This window comes from Lagopus leucura, unplaced genomic scaffold (genome assembly GCF_019238085.1).
Source record: "Lagopus leucura isolate 7727_CA_CO unplaced genomic scaffold, USGS_WTPT01 Super-Scaffold_100157, whole genome shotgun sequence".
Classification (NCBI taxonomy): domain Eukaryota; kingdom Metazoa; phylum Chordata; class Aves; order Galliformes; family Phasianidae; genus Lagopus; species Lagopus leucura.
In genome coordinates, this window is record NW_024962334.1 from 37,736,095 (window position 1) to 37,761,578 (window position 25,484).

The window sequence follows — 25,484 nt, forward strand, 5'->3', positions numbered from 1 at the left end:
AGTATTAAATTTGACAGAAATTCCATAAATTCTATTTAGCAAGCACTTTTTGAAATAACAGGAGATTCTGTAAATGGAATGGAGTAAACTCAGCAGGTATTGTTTAATAGATGCCACCATTTGACTATGTGAACTTCTGTGATCCCACACGCCTTCTCAAGCAGACTGTGAACAGTTCACAGGTAATAAGATTTTCCCCCTTGAAATTCCTGTCTGTTAATTTATTTGTATTACCACTGACCCAATTCCTTCCACCAAGTTTTCAGAGTTCCATCAAATAAGCATCTTCTTTGAGGCAGAAAATCAGCACTTAGCATCAGCACTTAGAAACACTAAGTGTCCAATGTTTATCCTAGACACAAGATTTTTTAAGTTTCTTAAAAACTGCCTTAAAAGGGTGTGTGAAATAAATTGTTTAAAAACAAACCTACACATGACCTAAAAAAGGCTGCCCCACTTTCTTAAGAGCAGGTCCTGAGGTTTTTGCAAGTCAATGTTCAGTCTCAAAACTCATCATTAAAACAATGTGTTCTGCCAGTAACTTACTCCAGGGAAAAATTGGTATTGCTCTCCAAGCCAGTGTCTGCGTGTCCAACAGGCTCAACTCTGCTGTTGTCCTCCTCTGTTCGATCTTCATCCTAGGTATTAAATAGGATAAAATCTCATTAATCTACGTTTAACAGTTTTGTTTATTGTAATAATGACGGTGTCCCATTTTCAAATTATGGCTGTTACCAAAGTTGAAGTGGAAATATGTGCTTCCACAACTGAAAAAAACCCTTTTTATTTGCTGCCTGAAATTTTTGTAAATCATTTTCATCACTGCATGCTTCTTTCTAATAATAGTTAGTTTTATATCTTAACTTTGCTGTATGTATAGAAGCTACAGAGGCTATCACAGGCAGTATCTGTTTGGAAGGCACATGAACTGGGACAGAAAGACAGCTGCCAGTCAGCAGTGTGGGTGCAAACTCCCACAGAGCTCTTTCCGCACTGGTTACTAGGAATTCAGCTAGGCATGAAGCAGCTCGCCAAGGTGCTCACAATAGACAAAATTGTGGCTCCTGTAGTTTGACAAACTACCAATACATCTTTAAACATTTTTTTATCACAGGACTTTATTCACAGCATGCCACGAATGGCTGACATCAGGGAGTTACACAAGGCTCCAATGATAACAATTTATTTTGTTTTTAATTTGACTTTCCAAAAAGCATATGCATTATTTACCAAACATATTTTAATGTCAAGGTTGGGAATGGTGTACTTTCTAGGGTAATTCCAGGACCACCAGTAATGATGATCTACAACCCTTCTTACACCTAAGTTCCTTGTTAGAAACTTATGGTTTTAATTACTTCTGTGACCAAACCAAACATAATTCATGTGAACATTAGATTCTAGAGTCAGAGCAGAAAAATAATACATGATAGGTTATGAGTTCAGCAAACAGTCAAAAAATATATTAAATTATTGAAGAGATATTAAAGAAAGGCAGAGACACTTGGTAATGTCCAACTGACATTTCCATTGAGAGCCTGGAAAAGCAGGAGGCTGGATGCATCAGGCTTCCATGAGTTGTAGCTACGCCTGTGTGCATCCCGGAGAGCAGCGCACTGCGTGAAGCTGAGCTACTTGAAGAGTGATGATCCTGTGTTGTGAGAGGCTTTAATGTGCACTTCTTTGTCATCCATCTCTGCTAAGTACTAGGCAAATAATACATTTCAAAGGTTAACCAGCATCTTGAACCTACCTAGAACTGCATTATGAACGCAAACAACAACTCAAAATAAATATATTCCATACAGTAAAAGTTGCTTATAAACCCACTGTAAATGATAACCTGTACATTAAGAAACATGTCAATTATGCTTACATTCTGCTCAGTAGCTTCAGGTGAAGCTCTGTATGTACAACCAAGTACAAGGAACAAAGACTAAAAATAAATAAATATTCATATATCCATTTCAATTATAAGGTTAAATGCAGCTTGCAAAAAATACATAGCAAGGAAATCAGAACATTGCAGTTGTTTCCCCTTAAAAAGAGGTGTTACACTCTGTTTCATAGATCCTTGTCATGGGTTTCTCATTTCAAAGTGAGGGACACAGGTGATTACAGAGACCTACTTAAGTATTTATATTGCACTGGAACTATAATCTGTAAGTTTAAAGTCAGAGTTACTGAAAAAATGCAATTCTGAATTGCAGATGTACTAAGAGGTCATCCCAAATGCTATTTTGTTACTGCAGCATTTGGGACAATTTTCCATGCTGGCTTTCAAGCAAACACACAAAAAGGACACATTAAGTAAAGACTGAAATAGCCTCCTACCTATTAGTAGATATACCCCCACTAACAACAACAAAAAGTCTGTCTTTATGTTGCATTATTTTGGCAAACACGTCTATGTGCTTACAAGAGAAGCATCATTCATCTAGCTCTCCTTGGATCCTATGCATTCACAACCTTCAGTCCCCTCTATGTGTCTGTAAACAAACTTCCCCTTGCCCTATACAGTTTTCAGGGCCCTTATTTGGAATTCCCCTTGGCAGACTGACTGTAGAAGTCCTCCTGGATTATGCTCCCTGTGCACAACAGTAGCTAAATCCTTGTGGAAATCTTTCTTCCTAGCTCTCTGTCCTTGCTCTCACTCCCAGAAGCTCCCCATGTCAGCTCACACCCAAGTCTCTCCACTTGCTGCATGTCCCATTTTCCTTCCACCAGTCCCACCTTGTACAGCAGAGGCTCCTTCTGCCACCCTCCTGCCCAACCTCAGGCACAGCCACAGCCAGCTCACCTGCCCACTGCCCAAACATAACTTTCAACTTAGGACGTGACACATCCAAAACTGCTAACCAAAAGCTAAGTTAAACATACTCTATCTGGCAAAACCAGATTTAGCTTTGTGTCTTTCTTATTGATAAATATAAACACAGTCAGTTTTGGACCAGACTCGCTGTCATTTATCCAAGCAATTACAAAAATGCAGCTCCCATACGCCTGCGTCTGGCTCTTCCTGGACAGAAGGCAGATCTGTATCAACAGCGTGTCTGTGCCCGTAAATAGGTGCTTAGAGGAAGAATCACAACCCTAACTACAGCACTTCCATAATCAACAGATGTACAATATATCTTTTTAAAAATCTTTACTATTACAGTAATCAAGCACTCTTTTTTGCTGAAAATAACACAGATTTTGATTTATGCTGAAGTGAATGGAGAGAAAAATTGGACATCTACAGAGAGATTTGACTTAAAATTTTGATTTACTATGGAAAGTAACTAGCTGTGAAAATCTGTGCATCTAGCAATTATTTCTTTATTTGGAAAGTAGTTTTCTTCTGAAAGGCAAATTCCACCTGTACACACTGTTGGGAGGAAAGCCAAGAAGAGCACACTTAGAAGAGCAAGACAGCTTCTGAGAGCCTACATGGATAATACTGAGATCTAACTTCCAGAAATGACTGATTTGATCAAACTCCAAACTCATAAGGTTTCTTTGGTCTCTATAAATCACCAATAGGCGTTATACTAAAAGACAAAGCTTCTCATGGATGTAACATACACTACAGACTTCCAAATTGAACAGAAGTAGTTAGTAGTCATATCATTTTTACAGCATGGAGGAAAATTTAAAGAACTTCTTCCAGTGTACTTAAACAAACCCAATGTGTTCAGTACAAACCTCCACTGATTCCCTTTTTCTGTTAACCAGGGTCCCTCACACAGATCTTCTCCCCAGAGTGTCACTGGGCCACCAGCCGCAGCTGTAGCTCCCCATAAAGCACATAAGCCACCTGTCACGTATTTAGATTACTAAATCAGATGTTACACAATACAACGTCCACCTTGAAAAAATGACATAAAAAAAGAAAACAGGTCTAACATTTGTTTTAGGTACATTAAGAGAACCAGAGGCTCAAAAAATTGTTCCTGCTTTTAGATGGATCTGTTTAAAACTCCTGTGTCTTGGACCAGCCAACTTTGTGAACAGGTACACGGCAGCATTAGTGATCTACAAGCTGTAATAAAATCAACTACTCAAACGCTGAGGAAAAAATATTCACAACTCAACATGGATTATGAGTGTTAACAGTTCTACGTATTAAAAGGTGCATTTCGCTGTTCACCTGCACAGCTTTCAAGAAATCACAGAATACACAGGAAAAACTGCCTTTTTAAATATTTTTGAAGATTTCTCAATCACTCCTTATGATTGCAAAATCCTCACAGCCATTTTTGCCATTGAACCTTGCTCAGTATAGATGCACTCAGATTATTTGATTACATTTTCTTGGATAATTTCTCCTTCAGGATCTTCATCTCATTCACACAGGAGACAGTCATGACCACTGGCTGCAGATTGAAGACTGCCTTCTGCATAACTTCCAAAGTTTGAAACCAGCCTTACCTTCCTATTCTTACAGGACAGTTTATCTTTCATTAGCAAAATATCAGCTCCTACACCTGATTAAACCGCAGTCGCTACTAAGTCTCTGCTTTATTTTCAAACATGAACTTTTCCACACATCTGTGCTGCTTCTTCACACTCCTTCCTGAAGCTTTTCTTTCTACAATTACCTACAGAAAACTCAATAGCAGCTATGAAGGCTGAGCAAAGTGTGCTCTTTGCTCACATTCCTCCACGCTTCATTGGTGCATGCTTCATCTCCAGGTGCCTGGCCAGAGCAGTGATTGCCATCTACTTCAGCCAGGCACAATTGGAAATGGGTTCTGAGGCACACAGGGGTTATGCATGCATCTCTCTTTGAATGCTGAAATCTCAAATTTGGTAACAGTATCTCCATTATATCAGTAATTGATAATAGGGAGAGAAGATGGTATTTATTTTCCCCCAGTTCAGAGAGAAATAACAATTATTTTGTTACTGTTCAGAAAGTAATTTGATATTTTTAATGATAATGGTTATATGAAATAGAATAGTGTTTTCAAATGATTTGGATGTTCTTGCTTTTGGGAAAGTGTGGACTCTGGGCAGCCTCTCTGGCCTGTTGTATCAAGGGCTTTAACATGTCCAGTAAAAAGAGAAAGTCTGGCAAATTTAGCTGTAAACTTCAATAAATCTGTTCCCATTGCACACGAAACATTATTTTTTTTTCCCCATCCTCTGTTAATAGCTCAAGGGATATAGCCTCAACTAGGTAGCCTGATGTGGGTACAGAAGAGTTATATGAAGAAACAGTCTTTTAAAACACAATTAAACCCATTTTGTATTTTTAGTACTCCGCAGAGTAATTGCAGCAAAGTACGTTTGTGTGAGTTGGTTGTTCTCATTATACAACACTTTCAACATTTTTCCTAACTTTTGCAACAGAAAGAAGGGTCTGAAATGGCAAGGTATTGCCAGCGTTATGATAAACAGGCAGAGCTGCCAGCGTGAGCAGCATACAATGGATTCGTCTGACATGCACACCTCTACAAAGAGAAGCCTTTCACTATATCGCCTCTGTGTTGGAGTAATCAAGCTTGTTTCCTTTCCAGCATTTACATTTTAAGTCTTAGTGCAGAGAATTGAAGTACTATGGATAATGAACAGAAAGGAACAGCATATAACTTTCAACAGATACTTCAGATTCTGAAGTAGAGAACACATTATCAATAAAGAGAAGCTCCTGAAAGACTGCTCACCAGTATTTTTTCCCAGCTGGGATACAACAAAAACAAGGCTTATGTTATTAAAATATGCCCTTCCCTTCATGTTTCCCCTTTTATTCTCTTGCTCTTCTTTGTAATGATTATGGAAGAAGAGACCACATTTGCTATTAGTCTCCTGGCTGCCGCATTTTATAAATGTTTGTTTGGTCCTTGCAACATAACACAGGTTCTCTCTGTATGATCAGGCTTGATAGGCAACAGCTCCTAAGGGACCTATTTCCTGAGTCTTAACTAGCACAAATATACCAGTATCAGGCTTTTGGGCTAATGTTCTCACTTCTTGATTAACTGGCCAAATCTCAAGAGAAGGGCAATTTTCAGTCGAATCTGAAGAATAGTTACGAAGATCACATGGGGAAAAAACAAATGTTATTGAATAAAAAACTACGATTTCTCCCTCTTGCTCACATATACCTGCACAAATAATTAGGTAAGAGCTTTATGTAATCCACATAGGTTCTATACTAGGTGCACTGCTATTATCAGCAATTAAATCATCATCCATTTAAACAAACAAGCAAACAAAAAACAACAGAAACAGCTGATTTTTTTTATTTCTTTTTTGTGGGGTTATTATTCTGCTACTCAGTCACTCCTAGGTTGGTCACGTACTTGTGCAGCAGAGTCACCCCACAATTGGAAATGGCAATATTCATATAGTTTCTATATGCTTCACTAATCCAAAATGAAATTTGCCTTGCTCAGTCAAATCAATGAACAGATATCATACAGGCATAAAGGAGCACAGAATGGCAGGGATTTCCTTGGTCTCCTGATAAATATCAAATTCATCCCCTGCTATCACAGGCAATCATCTCTTATTTCCCATTTAATAAACGGATCAAGCTGAGCCTTAAAACTGGCTGGCTTCATAAAAGCACCATTTCTATTGTGAACTGCCTGGGAAGGGAATGTTTTTACAGATTTGAATAATGTATTTTACTTATTTTTGTCCTCAAAAAAAAACAAAAAAACAAACAAACAAAAAAAAACCACAAAAAAAACCACCCACCACCAAAACACCAGATTTCCTGTGGAAAAAAAAAAAAAAAAAATTGTTTGATACAACCTTCCTTTGACAAACCTATACAATACTTCATTCAGTTTTGACTATCTACCATTTCCTTTCATACTTAATGACTTGTCTTAAAGCATACACTTAAAGCCTTGCAATAACTAACAAAAACTGGACAAACCCTGCAGTATCTCAATTATTTCGTAATATGTATTAGTTTAGAGGTTTACTGGAGTCCATGGTCCTCTGGGGCTCAGCAATCTGTGCAGTGTCACTGAATCACATTCATCTATTCTGTAACAATTACACAGCACGCATCTCTATCACACAGCTAGCAACGCTAACTACAGGAGCACAACATAAATGATGCTTGGTCATTTAAAGCAGCTTTCACTAAAAAGGCTTTTTAGTGGATTACACTGCAGTTGTCTGTTAATTCTTTTTACAGGAGGCACTACAGAAGTATGAGAGCTCTCAAAGTGCTGTAGTGGGTTAGACAAAAGCTCTTCCCATCAAAGGATTTAACTTGAGACATATTGCTGGTTCTGCTTCTTCACAGTAATGAAAATCTTGGACAAAGCGTGTGTTATGGAGGTTTGTCCTTACTGTTGCTCTTAATTAAAATTTTTAAATATCATTTTGAAAGGAACTGAAAATTTGCAGTAAAAATTTTACTATGATGAAGCATTTCAAAAATCCTCCCATGCTCCTCACTAAAAAGATTATGAACAGAATAAAAAGATTATGAACAGAAAGGAGCACCAGTCTATAAACAGACACATCCTCCCCACCTCCAGTTGTGCGGCACACGGTCCAGGTTTCCCTCCAACCTTCATCCTATCTGCTGCTGCTGCTCCTCCTCTAATGGAAGGGGTTTTAACGTGACCTTACAGTGGTAGCTTGCCAACAAACAGTAAGAAAGAAAGAAAACAGTAAGAAAGCATTAAAACTCTGTTGTTGTTGTTGTCGTTACTGATGAAACATGTTTGTGAATTAATGTCGCCCAACGGTCAGTGCCTCCTAGCAGAGAAAAAACAAGGCAAAATAAAAGGTTTTGCGAATACATGAGTAACTCAGCAAAGCTGTACAGGGGAAAGGGAAGAAAATGGAATCTGACAGAGAGTGAAAAACAGCAATGTCTAAAGCATTGCTACTTCTCAATGATAAACCATAAGAGAGAGATTGAGGTTAGATGTTAGGAGGAAATTCTTTACTCAGAGGGTGGTGAGGGCCTGGCATTGCTATCCAGAGAAGCTATGGGTGTCCCATCCCTGCAGGTGTTCACAGACAGGTTGAACGCGGCCCTGGGCAGCGTGGTCTTGTGATAGATCCCTGCCCATGGCAAGAGGAAAACAGATCGTCTTTAAGGTCCCTTTCAACCCAAACCATTCCAACATTGCTCAGTGTGCAATGTAATCATAATTCATAGCCTCTATTCACTGTTTGGGTGAAAACTACATCAGTATTCCCCTCACTAAGCAGAATCTCACTCCACAACATTTCATGTCTCTGAGACAGCTGACAGTGCAAAGTGCTTGGCAGAGCAAGGAGTTGTACAGTGCTGGGAGATACAAGATGAGCTTTGCCTTTTCTTTTTCTGATCACTAGGTAACAATTGTAGTCCATATCCTGTATATATTTTTTTTCATTTTCTCATATGCAAATCATCTGAAGGACTAAAATTCTTGGAGACTATTCACTTACAGAGACGCCAATGAACAGACAGGTTGAAATAGGGAGCCCAGGTTGAGGATGACCCGGCAGCCCATTTCAGTGCCAATAGTGCCGCCTATTGGCGAGCTCACTATAATGAGGTTTTGAAAAGCACTGTGATGACAGGAAGTTCATACCGAAAGGTTACACGTAAACAGAAAGTACCATTCCTATGGTAAATGTTTGGAATATGTTAAGCACGGAAAGCCACGCTTTCAATATTAACTAAATTTAACTAAATAATTTAACTAAATTTCAATATTAACTAAAGCATCTAAAATGCTTTCTGAAGATTTCATCAATAACGAATTATAGATGTTTCTCTGTATTACAAAGAAAAGTATTCATCTTATAGATCCATGTATGGTTTTATCACATTATCTCAGATTGACTGCTGCCCCAAAAATAAAGTGGTTTCATTCTGTGGATCTGTTGCAGTTTTTTATCTGCTTTCTGTTTTTTTCTCAGAATTCAAAAGTTTCACAAAGTCTCTGTTCTTTGTTTGTTTTAAATAAGGCTTATCTGCAGACTATTTCCACTTTCAAACCTCTGAAATTTTATACTCTTTTCTTATGATTCATAGTCTGACATAGAGACCACCAAGATCTGTCAGTGTAAAACAAATATTAGGGTTCATATTAAATACAGAATCAAAGTCATACTTTGATGTCTAAGTCATGGGAAATATTTTTAATGGAAATGGTTATCACCATTATTTGAAACAAGGCTACAATTATAGGTCATTGTATAATTAAATTCCCCTGGAAAGTTTATCCCAAAGGCCAGGCTTGGTTTGTGTAGGCTCTTTTATCACTTACCTTGAATAACAGGGGGATTACCTCATGACATCCCCCGTGGTGAGCTAAGATGAATGTGGCATTTGTCATGTAAGAATCCCTCTTCCGACTGGCACTGCATACCATTTGTTTCACCTTTCCTCATGTTAACTGTTACATACATACATACATATCCTCAAACACCACCACCCCCACTGATTAACTCAAATAATACCTACATATACAGTAAAGAAATTGCCCTTCCCCTGCCAGAAGATGCTTTATTTGAATTATTTTGTGACAAGAGTGATTACTTCTGCAACAGAAAGTACAGTTTTCTTTAAAAACCTGAGTTCTTCCACCCCCACAATTCTAGGTAAAAGAGACCTAGGATTTTGTGAACAACAAACAACAGCTAGCATTCATTTCATATGGAAAGTTGGCATTTCTAGAAAGAAAAAAATATTATAATGTACCTCTAACGTGGTGAGTTACTATGGCACCCAGAAAACAAATACACAGATTTGCTGGCTTCTAAATGTATATGTATATTTGGAATGCCACAACAGCAAGGACAGTACTACTCTCTTAAAGTAAGAAGAAATAAGGTACCCTGCATGGGTATGACTACAGCGTGTTTATTTTTGTCTGTTGAGTAGTCTGAAGTAGGTCAGGTTGGGCAAGTCCATTAGCCCTCCTATAAATAGAACCTCCCTGAGTTCACCTGCTTGTAACCAATGTTGAACAACAAAATTTAAAATAATTTTTCCTTTAATCTGATAAGACAGCTTTTCTGTATGTAGGTTTAAAAAAATATATAAAATATAAAAGGAAGTCATTAAGTTCTGTGTGATTTTTAATAGCCAAAGAAATGACAATGGATAGATGAAATTGGGACACACAATTTTTCCCCTGAAGAAAACCAAATGTACATGCCTCCACCTATAAGTTTAGAGATCTGAAAGACTTCAGCAGAGATGTATTATAGATGAGTCACATAGTTTCCCCTTGATATCGAGACAAAGGAAAGGAGAAAATTCTGCATAAATCACATTTTTCCTGTAATATTCCTGAATATATTACTATTCACCTCACCTTTTCAAAGACCGTGATTTTCATCCTTCTGAGGATTTTTTCTTTTTCTTTTTTTTTTTTATGACACAAAAAGCATTTCTTATTTAGCAACTTGAATTTGTCATTAGGCAATTTTCAAACAGGTCTCATAGCTCTTTTATCCTTATTCTTTTTTTTTTTTTCTTTTTTAATCTGAAATAGTCCCTTGTTGCTTGATTTGCAGATCTGTATCAGCATGCAAGGATTTCACTAGCTTCAGCTAAGAACAGAACAGTTCGATCCCCTTGAGTACTGAGCATCGAGTCAATTTAGAAGCAAGCTGAAAGTATAGCACTCTGTTCTCTGTCACACAAAACATCGTTTTACTCAAATGGGCATTTTAATAACAAAATTCAATTCTGGATATTTTTCTCAGCATGGCACAGAACTGTTAAGAGATGACATCAGGCTGTTTATTAAAGACCTTGCTTCTTAAAAAGGCTATTAAATACAACAGATTTACCAAGAAGGTAAAAGTCCCAGCATCATTAGAGTTTAAAGTTGGCATGTATTCTTTAACTCTGAATTACATCTCATTTAAGAAACTAAACTTTCAAAGGTTCTGTTTTTGTGTTAATAAAAATCACCAAATTAACTTGGCCCAGAGAGCTGGAAAAACAGTTATACTTTTTTATCATCTTGCTTGAAGGAAAGTACATTTATAGTGATTTATCTTTGGTTGTCATTGCTAGGATTTGCTAACATTTTGATTTAAACTCTCCTTGTTGGATTGAAAAAACACCTATGCACTTGCAAAACACAGCACGTAGATGGATGAGCACCTATGAGTTAAGGGATAAGTGTCTTGCATGACTTAAAGTTGTCTCCTCCACTAAAGGACAACAAGGAGGTGGGCTCATGGCACTGGATGGCTTCAGCAGCATGGGGCACTGGGGCTGGCTGCAGGAGCATGAGGCACCCAGTTCTGCTCTCTTGCCCTCTCAGCTGTTGTGCAAAATGTTAGTCATGAGACTTTACTATTTTGCAGTTCCACCTTTTACTTCTCTTTTCAGAGCAGCATAGCAACAAGTCACATTTCGCATTTCACCCCACACTTCAAAGAGAAAATTCAACTTAAATTGCTTCAGTTGGATTCTGTGTTGCACTGTAGCATTCGGTCTTTTGCACAACATAGATTTTACCTGAGGCATCAAACAAATCCACTATTTTAATAACAGAAAATACTATAGCATTTTTCACTGTTCTTTGCTCAATTTGTTTTGCTGAAGTCAACATGAGAAACAATTTCAAACTTTTCAGTAAATGCTTCATTTACGAATGCTCTGTTTCAAGTGCCTACAGGGTTACAATCTGGTCTATGACAATTTTATTAATTTTTTAATCAAAAGCATTAAATCAAATTTAAAATAAATAGTATTCAGTACTTCTGAGGTGCCTTCCAGCACAGAATGGCAAAAATGCTTCATGGCAATAATGACTTCAGTTTCATTGCACCCTCAGGGTGAAAACTAAAAGTTATTCTCCAATTTTTTTCTTCTTTAGAGGAAACTGAGGCAGGGAAGATCCCTTTCTGCTTTTTTGAGACTCATCTCTAGCCTCAGATGCTTTCTGTTTGGCATCATCCCTTTGAGGTAGCCAGAGCCTTACTTTCAGAAAAATATAAAGTAGTCACACACATAACCGCAGGCAACCAAAAAGGGCAGAAGCTGAAAAGGTGCTTTGAAAGTAAAATAGCCCCAAGCAAATTTCTGGAAAGAACAAAAAAATTCTATACTCTTCTGACAGACGGTGAAGTCAGTGACAGCTCAGAAGAGCACTTAGCTGGCAGTAAAGGAGAGATACTGGGAACAGCATCATTGTGGTCCCAAACCCACATCGGCATGCAGATCACTGTCATGCCAAGTGTTACATAACACGTGATGAAGATGGAGACGCAATCTTTCCAGGCAATGGTATTTCCACTGTGCTGTCCATAACACCTTCTCAGCCAGTACCAAATTAAGCTGCAAGGTCAATGCACACCACGGATGTTGATGTGAGAGGAAGTCTCACTTCTTCCCCTCCTAGATAGCCATCCTCACCCCTAGGTCCCTCTGTCCACCTTCCCCTTTCTGCTTATTCAAGCACTACTGTCACTACACAAAGGTTATAAATTCATATTAAGTATAAACTATTACAATTGGTTGTTTCTCAGGCTGACCCAGTTCAGTCCAACTGAAGGTCTCATAAAAGGTTACAGAAGCATGAGAGAGGGAGCCAAGCACGGTCACGCCTGCTTCTCTTCTCAGCAGGGACTTAAATCCTCTCTAGAAGTGGCTTCAGCCCTTTGTTGGTAAGGATACTTATGGTCTGCAGTTAGCACACAGCTCAAGGTACTCTTGCACGCTTGCACGGTGGCTTGCACGGCTCTGTGCCAAATCTCATCCTTCCTCTATTGCCTCCTTCTAAATCCTACTTTTTTGCAACCAATCTAAGTAATTGTGCCTCTTTCACTCAAGTTGCCATCTCAGCACTTACCCTCTTCAAAACAAGCATGCTTTCCAGGAATAAATCCCTCTTGCCCTTGCATGCTCCTGACCTATTTTCCATAATGCATTTTCCTCTTTCCCAGTTTTTAATTTACAGTAGAACTTCATTTGTCACCACAGAACTATTTATCTGAACAACTTGATACTCGGATTACAACATCTTCCTTAGATGAGAACAAATTAAGACAAAGGCACAACATACTTTCAAGTGCTATTAGCTGAGTTAATTAAAAGCTAAGAAGCATAAACAGAAATAAAAACACATGTGCATTTTGTGGTTGAATCCTTCCTCACCCCAAAAAGAAAAAAATCAACAGGCTAAAGCATGGAAGTCACACACATCTTAGAAAGACAAGTGCCAAAGTGCCTCTTTTCATCAAAAGGTCATATCACTTTATATATAGTTGTCTACATAAGCAAGCTTTTTAAGGTTAACAATAGCATGTTGGGGAACTAGATACAAAAAGGAATCAGAACAACCTGGTTCAATTAGAATTGAAAGGGGGTAGGCATTGTTAAACTCCATATTTAAAGAACATAATGCCAAGTTGAAGGTTTCCAAATCCATAGAAATATGTTGTTCGGTTCAAATAAACCACATTCAAACCCCAGATAGGCCAGTCAGTGAAACCAGGCTAATCTAAGGTCTTCTTGAAGTAATATAAATATATTATATATTTTTTAATTATTATTATTTTTTCCTACTTTACCTCTTATCAAAAAAATACGTATCTGAAAAGAAAAACCAACACAGGAGAAACCAAGCACTTTACCTTTCAGTTCTGAAGCTATTGACTTCCAGATATGAAAGGACAGCTTGAAGAAACACGTAGAAGCAGGATATTCCTTTGCTTCCAGAAAGAACCTACTTCATAAATTAAACTGTACTGAGCTTTTCTTCCACTGCATCTTCAAGCAGGATCTTCAGGCACTTCTACTTTTCATTTCCACAGGATACAACAACTTTCAGAATAATTAGCTAAACAAAACTAGAACCCTGTTTTGGCCCATTTTGGCTTTTTCAGAAGATAATGCAAGAGCTGCTATAATAGGCAACACAAACAATTTGAAAATAAGCCTCTGTCTTGCCCTTGGGAAGTTAGTTTTGGTGTCAGTAGATCTGGGATGCATTTTGCACTTCCTCAAGCACCAGAAAAAGTGGACAATGCTAGCTTACCAATACTCCTGAATAGCTGGGAAGGAGAAAATTTTATCTATTTTGTCATCACATATATCAACTCTTGACCAGACTGGACAGTGAGTCTTTGAAGATGCAAAGGTCACAGTACCTCATAATTAAGAGCTGATTCAATAGGTAAAGTTAAGACCAGTTTGAAAAAGAAATGGAAAATTATGTGACAAAGGCTGTGTGGCTTCTCACTAAAATTAATAAAGCTCACAGTGTTCACATGGAGCTATAAAACTTAAAAAACAATATGAAAATATGGGCAGAAACAAACACAGGAGTTTAAAACTGTAAATTTTCATTTACTAAAAACAGCAGGCCCCCCCCTATTTTTCCAGTGCCAATTCTATTTGTCTCCATGAATAAGCATAGTTTAACCCTCAACTACCTAGAAGCTCAGAACGTTTCCCTAATAATTATAACCTTTTTGCAATCCAATTTAAATTAGAAAAAAAAAGATTTCAAGAGGAATTCATAAATTATTGAAATGCACTTGTCTTTCTCTCCTTACATACAACTAGTTTGAAGACAGTAATGGCCAGGTAAAATGAAAACAAGAATGAGACTGTGCATATGCACACAAAATAACATTAAAATAAACTTTCAAAGAGAAAAGCTAATATTTTCCTTTGCTGATTTTAAACTAATTCCTGGTCTGACCAACTTACACTTAGCAGAGGAAATGAAATGCTTAAAGTAGAGCAGGATAACTTCTATGTCTCTCTGGACATGGTTAGAAATTAGTTCCCTGCATGGTGGAAAATCAGTGATGCTAGAAACAATTATAAACAGAAAACATCCTAAGAGAGGCTGAAGCGTGCAGTCTCTGTATGCCTAGGGTAACAGAGGTGTCTATGCCCACCTACAATTCAGGACAGAGTGCACACTTCCACTGACTTGTGGTTAAGGAGCACCCCTTGAGCTTTATGGGGAAAAACGCATCTTTCTATGCATCCCACACTGCTGTATACATCCAGTGCAGAAGGACACACTTGTATGTAAAAAGACCAACACTGCACTGGTGCATTTGCTACAGGAAACACATTTAAGCACTGGACAGTTGGAGGCTCTTTGTGTAAATAAATGCAGGTCATCTAAATGGAATTTGAGTATTTGACAGTTTGCTATTGAAATCAGATAGTCTAAAAGACAGTTCAGAAATCTGCTTTTCACCATACAAAAACTCTGAATATAGCTCAAGTTTTGAGCAGTTATATTCTGGCACAGTAAAGAAAGGATTAACTGCAGTTGCTGGATAGGTAAGTAAGACCAGAGAAGAACTTCTACACAATACAAATCCATGGAGCTGGGGAAAAAAAAAAAAAAAAAAAAAAAAAAAAAAGGGCGAAATGAGGCTAAATATAAGGAGAAAATCCTTACTGGGGTGACGTATCAGATGGTGAAAGGCTCCCAGGGGAAGAAGCAGAATCCCCACTGCTCAACACATGTAAAAGCAGCACAGACAAAAAACTACCAGATAGGCTGCAGGGAAAAACTCAATATATAGTAAGAGGATGGTTCAGATGACCTAATAATATAACAGGATTTAAAGTGACTAGATAATTCTATTATCATTAACCACATTCACAGCAGTACAAGCTAAAACACTGTTGCTATGGTAATCAATCCTGACGTATTGGTGCAGAAAATGACTGCAATACAAGGGCTGGAAAAGAATCGAACCCGCACCTCTTATCCGCAATGAATTAATGTACCAGTCAGCTGGCTAACTATTCGACATGAAACTCTATAGCTTCCCACGAGCCTTTAAAAATAAATAGTAAAGCATGGCTGAGTGTCTGATATTCAAATACAGGGTTCTGCTTAGGCAAAGTCAGTTTAGATGCAAGGTAGGAGCAACGTGGTTTGTAGAGAACACTGATGGAAACTTGTGAATTAGTCACAGGTGCTTGGAGTCCCCTTTTCTTTGTATTACCTGGTTTCTCTTAGCCCAAAGTAAGCAACCACTGCTAAAAGGACAATGCATGCACACTCCGAATCACATGCTGCTAAAGCTCCATCTGATGAGACCATGAGAACAGCTTGTTTTCCACAGGGAAGGTAAGAAATAGAAGAAAGCTGAAGTGATTATTTCATCTGTCCTTTTCTAAGTAGCTCTATAAACAATAAACTGTAATAAAAGAATCCTACTTTTATTCTCAACATCTATTCCTTTTTTTTTCTCTCAAAAATTCTCAGCTTTGAGATTAAAGCCACAAGGAAACAAAGCTCTGCAGTCTCTTGATCAAATATCATCATCATCAAATCAGTTCCATTTGTGCAGGAACACCATTACACTGTTCTAATGAAGTGCACACCTCGGAGCAATGGGAAATGGGTACTAGTTTCTCCATTCAGTTTCCCCCATTACTTACAGCAACAGTAAAGGAACATGTGGCAGGAAATCGGGAAGCTAAGCCTGGCAGTAGTCAAGTCCTTAAAGCCCGGAAAAATTCATGAACTCAAATTTTGAGAATAGAGTTAATCATCCCTGGTACCACTCAAATAGGGGCTGCTTGGATGTTTGTTAGTAAAACTGGAAAACTCTTACAAGTTGTTTTTGGGTGTTTTTGTTTATGGCAACTGAGAACTTAAAATAGGGCACTGGTGCTCTTCTTCCTCCAAAACAAAATTCTTTCACTAAGACAACAGGAATTGAGTGGGAATGAAATCACTCTAAAAAACCACTACATGCTCCCAGTTCTGTAATACAGAAAAAAAGATGTTGTAGTACATATTTAGGTAAAATTATAGGGATATGTGGACAGCTTCTGCTCCTCAGAATTTCGCAGTTATGTTTCCTTTCCAAGAATATTTATCAAGGGAAGAAAGTATTTCTTTTGGCCTTTTAATGGTCTACATCACTGTGAAGTGAAATAACTCGAAGCAGACAACACAGAACTGAAAGTATATTCTAGATTATTTGAGTCATGTATTCAAAAAGGAACATGTTTTCAACTGCAAATGCTGGCATTTTCATGTTACTCATTGTTTCATGCAGCAGGTCCATAGTCTAGTTTGAAAATCAATTATAAGCAAACAAATATACAAGAAAGAATGAAACCGTAATATACTCAGTTACAAAAATATCTGAAAAAGGCTAAAAATAAACCTGCCTATTTCTTAAGAAAAGCTATTAAATTGGACCGTAATGAATGTATTACATTCAAAGTGAGAAGGAAAGTACATATGTCAAAGAAAAGGTAAGAGCACAGTAGAGCTTTCAATATTCAAAAATATAAACAGAAACAAAATATTTGATAGATGTGCTTAATTGTTACCCTGGTGTATTAAAAACTGCTTACATAACATATATAGTTTGTAAAATCTTGTCAAAGATAAGCATATAAAATGATTCAAGCTCTATCAGAACATTCTTGAGATGCTAGAACATGCCTGGATTCATAAGACATTTATCAACTGATGAAAATACACCCCTTAGATTGAAAGCAGTCTGTAAAATGCTGTATGTCTATTTTGTTTCTATTTTAATATATTTCATTAGTATTTTTCTTGGAATTTAAACAAAAATGTTCCTGCTTGTGTGAGTTTCAAGTCATTAGCGCCAAAACTCCAGCCAATGTTTCATGAGAAAATTACTGAATTGTGTCTGTTTATGATTATAACGCAGATTTCTCAAGAAAATTATTCCCTCTTGAGCATTAAAAACTAAATGAGTATGAAAAACTAGATTGTGTTTAATGTGACCAAGGTAGCTTTTCCCGCCAAAATGCCTCAATTTAATCCAAAGTAATTTTTGAAAACTTAAACAAAGTCTAATAAAAGTTATTTCACTTCCAAAAATGACGTACGTTTACCAGAAAAGTCTGATATAAAACTATCATTAAAAAAATCCAAATTGCAAAGGCCAAGGATTTTACAATGCAACTGCTGTAAATAATTTTTTTTTTTTTTTTTTTTTAATGGAAGTTCACGGATGAGTCAAAAAGAGCATGTGTGAGAAAGAGAAAGAAATCCCACAGCAACGGAGAAATTTAACTGAAAAATTAAATGAAGGAGCCAAAAGCAGACACACAGATGGTAAAAACTGGCAAAAATAAAAAGTAAAAATCATGCTCTTAAGTACCAACAGATGCAGTGACTTTAAAATATTACTCCTTGAGGATACACAAAGACAATAATCCCAGATTGTGATTTCTGGGACAGTCTACTGCTGCTCTCGAGCCACAGAACACACCGTATTGTGCAGAGAAAAATGAAGTGCCAGACGTGGAGATATCTGCACTGCCAGTCTCCTAAAAGGGAAGAAAATTAAGCTATCCAACAGTGTGAAATTAATGTCTTCAGAGAAAAAAAAAAAAAGAGAAAAAGAAAACAAGGAAAATGAAAAAAGAAAAAAGAAAGTAGAAAAAAGAAAAGAAAAAAAGTTAACTGTGTAAATGAGACAAGAGAGGCGACTTGCAGAATTTCTCTGCAGGTTGATAATACTACAGGAGTGAGCATGAATTTGTTATTATTTGAGCATTTTTGAAATGTTCTTTCCTGAAACTTCACAGTCCAGATAGAAAGAAGCCTGAGCAACCTAGGATCATCACTGACAAACACTGCTGCATGAAAAGCTTTGCTGGTCTCCAATCTTATTTAGGGTATCCTTGACTTTAATCACCACAATTTCTTAAAAGCCACCACAGTTCATGCTACCACTATTAACAAACAGAAAAAGAAATGAGCCAAGAATTGAAATTTGAGAAACTGCTTTAAGTTCTTCTTTTTCTGAAAAAATATTCTTAAAATCAGAACTTGATACGAATAATCATTAGTACTTTTAAAACATGCTGCTAAAAACTAATACTGATTGTCCAGTGAATTAAATTTACACTGCTACACATCATTGCACACTGTTTGCTCAGGGACATGATTTAGCAGAGGGTTGTCAGGGTAGTATAGTTTGGTTGAGGTTGGACTTGAAGATCTTTAAGGTCTTTTCCAACCTGAGCAATTCTGTGGTTCTATGATTCTATGATTAAACAAACCCAGCATCTTAGGTCATTGCCATGATTTCAGGCCAGCTGTAGTTGAAGCAAAGTAAAAGTCAAAGAAAAGAACATTATATTTCTTCTAGCATGCAAATAAATTTATACTAGGCATTTTCTTCTCTAAAACTGAAGAAGAATATACCATACAGGACGGATATAATAGTAGGAAGGTGGCCCAGAAAGGTGTAACTGGGGCCAGGCAAGCCTCAGCAAGTGGCTACATGCTCACTGGCAGCTCCAACCAAAGCCACATGCCCTGCACTCATTCCCCCCTCATCCGTGCCCCTCAACAGGCCTGGCTCTCAGCAAGCCACACCAGGACCCTGCAATCCTCACCATCACGTATAACATCTGAAGATGTCTCCTTCACACAGAGAGCAGTGTGTGTGACCTTCGAATCACCAGGAAAACCTATCAATCAGTTTGAAGAAAGAATGAGCTAAAAGAGTATTCCTGAAGATAAAACTATTCCTACTGAGTACAAGATACTGCTGGGGTTACTTTCTGAACTCTGTGCTTTGTTGTTATAATTATTGCCTAGGAAATCAAGATAAATAAAAATGGCATGATGGAATACTCGGTGTAAGTTTCAATAATTCAAATAGAGATGCTCAGATATGACTGCTTTCTTTTGGGGCATTTAATTTAGTCTGTTCTCTGGATAAATGACTTGAAATTATAAGCAATCATGAATTCGTGCATATTAGGAAAGTAAAGATTTTTGAAGACAAATGAGGATGTCCACGAGGAAGAGGAAATTAAGTTTTGATATAAAGAGACTGAACATTGGCTGCCTGCCACCGGAAGAAATATTGGTAGGAGCAGAGAGGTTTTGTTTATACTCAATACCTCACCCCAAAGGTGTTTATTCCACAGTTTGTAAAAATATTTGCAATAAACAGCCAGAAGATACATTTATTGTTTTTCTTTTTGGAAATAGTTGCATGTATATGTATGCTGGCCTCAATATTAATTTTTAAACTGTGAAAACAAATAATGCCTTAAGTGGCAAATGTTCTAAAATAATGCAAATAGCAAACTGATTTTGCTCAGATTTATAAATAGATATCTCCAGGCTGGGGAAAAAAAAAAAAAAAAAAAAAGCATTAAAAATTAAATCCAAATGAAGTTAAAGTAATCATATGCAGCTGGCATGAAAGTGAATGATACCTTAATATGGAATTCTTAAAACATAACATACAAGAGATCAAAACTTAAAAGGAGTATTTATTTCTAAAATAAAACCTTTACAGCAGTCTATTAAATGAAATGTTCAGTTCATTAATAATTGTTGTGCCGCTTGCTTCACATGTTTCCAATCGATTACTTCCTCATGGAAGCATTAGTTCTGCTGTATTTATTTTAATTCTGTGTACCCTGAGTGTGAAACATCTCTCTACCAGAGTCACAAAGCACTTTTCTTGCTCTGGTATAGGGATTGAGTGTAAAATCTCACCAATGCCATAAGGCAGCTGACAGTTGCTGGTTCTGAGGAAGACATTTTTATTGACCAAATCAGATCTGATGAAAGAGTACAAAAAAAGAGAAAAATTTGCTTCTGCTTTGTATGTGAGACACACAAAATCAGATGACTTTTTAATACACCCTTCCCAAACTACTTTCTTTTCTCTCCGCTCACTCTCTCCCCCAGCCTTGGATACTACCTATCCTATCTGCATCGGATGCAATTCCAAGCGGTTTGAAGATAAACTTAGGATGGGCTTATTTTCAAATCAGTCAATGAATGAATTGGCAAGGCTGGTCCATTATCTTCTTTTATCTTCCCGTTACACTGATTAAATAAATTAAAATCTCACAGTATAGCCCATCAACTAGGTTGTATTACGTAATTCCATTCACTGAGTTGCTGCACTCACTAAATCTTGCTGTGTCATTTCATGAAGAATCATGACATATCTCAAAGTATCCTATAAATTACATTAACCACTTAATACAGCCAAAGAGGACTACATTCAATAATGAAATGCTCATACTTAAGCAATAAAATCAAGATTAAATTTGAAACCCAAAATAAAATAAAAACCCAGACACATTACTCCATATAATTCAATTATTAACTCTAAGTTATACAGTTCCGTTCTCTTTTACAGCAAATTGCAACCATGTCATTAAAATGACTTGTCCACACAAGCTTTTTAAAAAGAAAATGACTGTTATTTAGATCAACGGAAAATGAATTAATTATCTCTTCCACAATTTTCAGGTCAAACTTGGCTTTCTTCTGTAAGCATCTTCCTATCATTAATAATTCATAAAAGGAAAAAAATCACCCTGCCATAACTGAATAAATTAGATAAAGATAAGTTTCCCATTCAGATAAAATTTGTCATCTTCCCTTGCTCAAAATAAGCACTCTTGCTTTACTTCTGTTCAGTTTGGAATTAACTGACCTGCATGACTCTGCAGGGATTCATCCGAATCTCCTCTAAAACCTACGGTGAGATGCAAAAAATGCTGAGCTCCTATTCTTCTCTGGATGGGACCTCATTGCACTGTTTTGCAGAGAACAGTACAGCTTCCATTACAAATTCTAAATATAAATATTTCTTGAAAATAAGTAACATGAGCCATATAGAAGACAATAATGTACCAGGAAGAAAATTTGACTATTAAAAAATAATAAAAAATGCAATTATTTTTCCGTTTCAAGTCAAGCAAATTCTAAAATGAAAATCAAATTAACTGAAAACTAAGTTAATTCAGGGCTTTAACTAAGGGCAGACTGACTCCTAATGCAGAGTTATTGCAGTTTGGCTTGGCAGCAAAATAAAGGAAATTCTCAGTCTTTAGTTTCCTTATGATTTGTAAGGAATAGAGGAAAAAAAACATATTTGAGATAACTTTCCAATTTTGGATGGTCTTTCTGATAGAGCATGAAAAAGGACACCCGAGAACGAAACAGAAAAGGGGTTTGAGGAGCTGAGGTTTTGAGATGGCCTCACTTCTTTCCTAGGAATAAAGGAAGAATCAGTTTGACAGAAATCTGTAGTACGAAATGCAGAGCAGGAATGCAGGAAGAAGAAAAACAAACAAGAAAATGAGAATACAAAGTGAAAGCTTTTTCTTTCCATTAAAAATATCAATATCATGTACTACCAGTACCATCTTCTGAAACAAAAATGCAAAATTTCATCTTAAACAGCAATGGCACATATAATCATTTACATATTTACACTTCAGTTAAAAGGCTGGAATGCAGACTGAGCAGAATGTTAATTTTAAATTAAGAAGACCAAGGGCAAGAGAGAATCCTCTATAGGCACAATTAACAGAATTGGTTTAATACACTTAAAACTTTTAACCTTGTGATCTTTGAAGCAAACAGTGGAACTGCATCTATTTCAGGTTTGTACAGAAGGGCTGCACAGCCCCGAAAAGTTTTATAGCACTGTAAACTAATGAAATAAATTATTTTAATTTGGTGAGATCTATTTTCATTAACTCTATTGCCCTCTAAGGGAATGAGGACAAATTTTAATTTTCCTAATGCATCCCACTCTTGTGTTCCTTTGGCACAGCAGGAGCTCTGTGCCCAATGCTGCGGCACTGCCGGCACCTCCAGCAGCTCCTTGCGCTGCCCACTGCGGCTCTTGAGCAACAAGCATGCTGTGAACACAGCAAGACTATTGCTATTACAAACAGCCAGCTGGGATACAACAACATGTATGTCTGCGCTAGAAAGAAAACATACTAAAAGATAAAGCTCCTCCGCAACGTAATGAAAGAATGAGAAAACAAGTTTTTAAAAGCAGAGGAGGAAGATCTCAAACATTCCTTGGATGAAATGCTCTTCTGTGCACAGCAGGACACTTTCAGATGTCCTTAACTGCCCTGCTATCAGAGGCAGACAGCAGTGAAGAGAGCCAGAGGTGGTACTGTGCTGCAAAGTATTTTGGAAAAGATAGGGAAAATAACAGCAATAATTTATTTAAAGCTTCTTAGAGAATCTGCATGTAATTTAAGAGTATGACATACCATCCATGGCACCAAAGCTTAGTTACCATTAATTACTATAACAACATGATTACTTAAATACTTTGGTCCAAAAGGGCAGGAAAACAGCTACCCTAAAAAGGCCAATGCTCTCCACAAAGGCTCTGCAGAACAGAGGTCGTGTTTAGACTTCAGCCCAGTCCATCTACACTCCTATGAGTACGTCCATGTCTATAAGATTGTCCATTAATGATGCACACCTGAATGTGCTGCATGCTTTTCCTACTAATCATTAAAATCCACTAATTGCTATTGTTGTTGTTCCATTTCTTTTGTTTTGTAAAATCAACTCTTCTATATGTATGCATATGCATATTTAATTGCAAAGTACTATTTTCTCTCCACATACACAAGTACATTCTGCCACTGCATTAATATCTACACAGCAGCACATAACCAAGCACAGCCTGTAGCCCCAAAACCGACTCGCCTATTTAATACACAGTATGAAATGACAGATTATTTTTGAAGGAGAACAAGATAGATGCCAGCATGAAATGCTGTTTATAAAAGCAGCACTACTACAGCTGTCCCCAAGCAATAAAGCTGTTTATTCCAACATCCTATCTCATATAAACTGAAATGCTCAGCACTGAAAAATAACTTCAAGGCTGTTTGGTTTGTAACTCCAAGACAAATAAGAAAAAGAAACTCTTTTCCAAAATATACAATTAAGATCACATCCATAAATGTCCATTTTGCATAAAAATGTACAGACTTCTAAATTCCATGTTAATATTTTCTTAAAACCAGTACATACTGTAGTTTGAAATTTGAAATTTTAACTCTGTACCTGCTGACGTGTTATTATGAAGATGGGCCTTTCTATTTAATGTTTCTTTTTCTGTAGTTATATATGCATTTAGAGAATATTAATATGTGCATTAGTATAGTCATCTCTAAAGTACATGCAAAATGCAGAGATTCTTCTGAATCCAGAATACATGACAATATATTCCAGCATGAAAAGTTAGATGGCTTTTAGATACTGAAATAAAGTAATCTGGAATTGAAGCCATGGAAGTAGCTCATAGGGGTCCAGTCTGGAGGTTCATTGGCTGTCCTCCTTCACTTTGATTTGAGACAGACTTGAGACTCTGCTACTGAACAGTAGGGAGCTGGGGGTATTTCTGCAGGTTCTCAAAATGTAAACAGCTAAGTACAGGTTTCTCATTTTGGAGTTTATTTTGCACAGTAGAGTTTTCTAATGTAATAATGATGATTATTATAATAGTGATGATTACTATGTTAACAATAATAGTAATAATAATAGGAAGAAAATATCAAAAAAGTCAACAGAATAAAAATTCTTTTGTGTGGTCATACAAGGATTAGCAGTACCTAATATCATATTCTTCTGTGAAGTCAAAAGCATCATAAAGCATCCCAAAGGTCTAATTAGTCAAAATAGTTATGTTATAATGCTTACATTATGTTATGTTATATTAACTACATCACATCATACTGTAATGTATTTTATAATATAATCTTCATACACACATATAATTACACCTTTGTTTAAGCATGGCTTCAAGGAATCAAGGTGCTCTTTGGCAGCCAGATGAGGTATTTCACTGGTACAGAAGTAGATGCAGCTGCTGCCCTAGCTAACACGTAAGCACTCCTCTTGTGCTTACGGGAGCCAAGCAAGCACTTTCAGCTTATGTATCAGCTGGGGCTTTTAGCTCCTGAGCTAAAGTACTTAAAATCGTGCAGATGTATGAAAATAAAGGGGGGAAGGAGGAAAGAATAAAGAATAGGAAGGATATTTACCTATAGTAGCAGCAGCTAACAGAAAATAATCTTGAGCCAAATCAAGTTTTCCACCTTCTTCTTGATACACGAGAGAAAGGAAACAATTGCCAAGAACCCACCTGAAGTAATAAAAATGCTGGATTTGCATATGAATGTGTGATTGTAGAGACTAAAATTTTGCAGGGGCACCTTGAGGCCTGATCAGCTCTATGACTAACATATAGTATATGCAAATCCTCTATAACTGCTGGCCACTAATTCTACCTGCCCACAGTTACAGCTATGGCCTAAGATTTAATTCAGTGTCACATGCCAAGTGCCGCTTTTCTTGTCCATCACTTATAGCTCTGCTGCAGACACAGAGACACAAACCACATGAGAAGGATGGGCTCTGCTCACTGCCTCCTGGCTGGACCTGGTCACTCAGTGAAGATTTCAACTCTCTTCCCAAAAAACAGAACAGGCCCCTGTATTAAGCCTGGAGCTTTGAATGTATCTATCTTTGTGACAGAAGTGTGTTCTATTGAACATGAGAAGCTTTACAATCATGCTTCTGTTTTACATTTTATTTGTTGTTATTGTTCTGTATTCATTAAGGTTATCACAAGAGACAAATTACAAAATTATGTACTCGATAGGGAAGAAAGCAAGGAGACACCATCTTGGCATTGAACAGAATAACAGATAAGAAAGTTAGACTGAAATCTGACTAATCCTTTTACCAAGTCTTAAATTAGCAGAATTCCTA

At 37.0% G+C, this 25,484-nt stretch overlaps 1 protein-coding gene across 15 annotated transcripts in view; it reads right to left on the reverse strand.

The window, feature by feature from the left end:
• The window catches only part of PARD3 (par-3 family cell polarity regulator), a 425,937-nt gene that overhangs the window by 217,484 nt on the left and 182,969 nt on the right, over positions 1-25,484 (reverse strand). For all 15 annotated transcript variants that reach the window (XM_042889264.1, XM_042889270.1, XM_042889262.1 and 12 more), the window contains one exon: positions 547-638. In XM_042889264.1, coding sequence (XP_042745198.1) covers positions 547-638 — 92 coding nt within the window. The remainder of the gene's footprint in view (positions 1-546; positions 639-25,484) is intronic.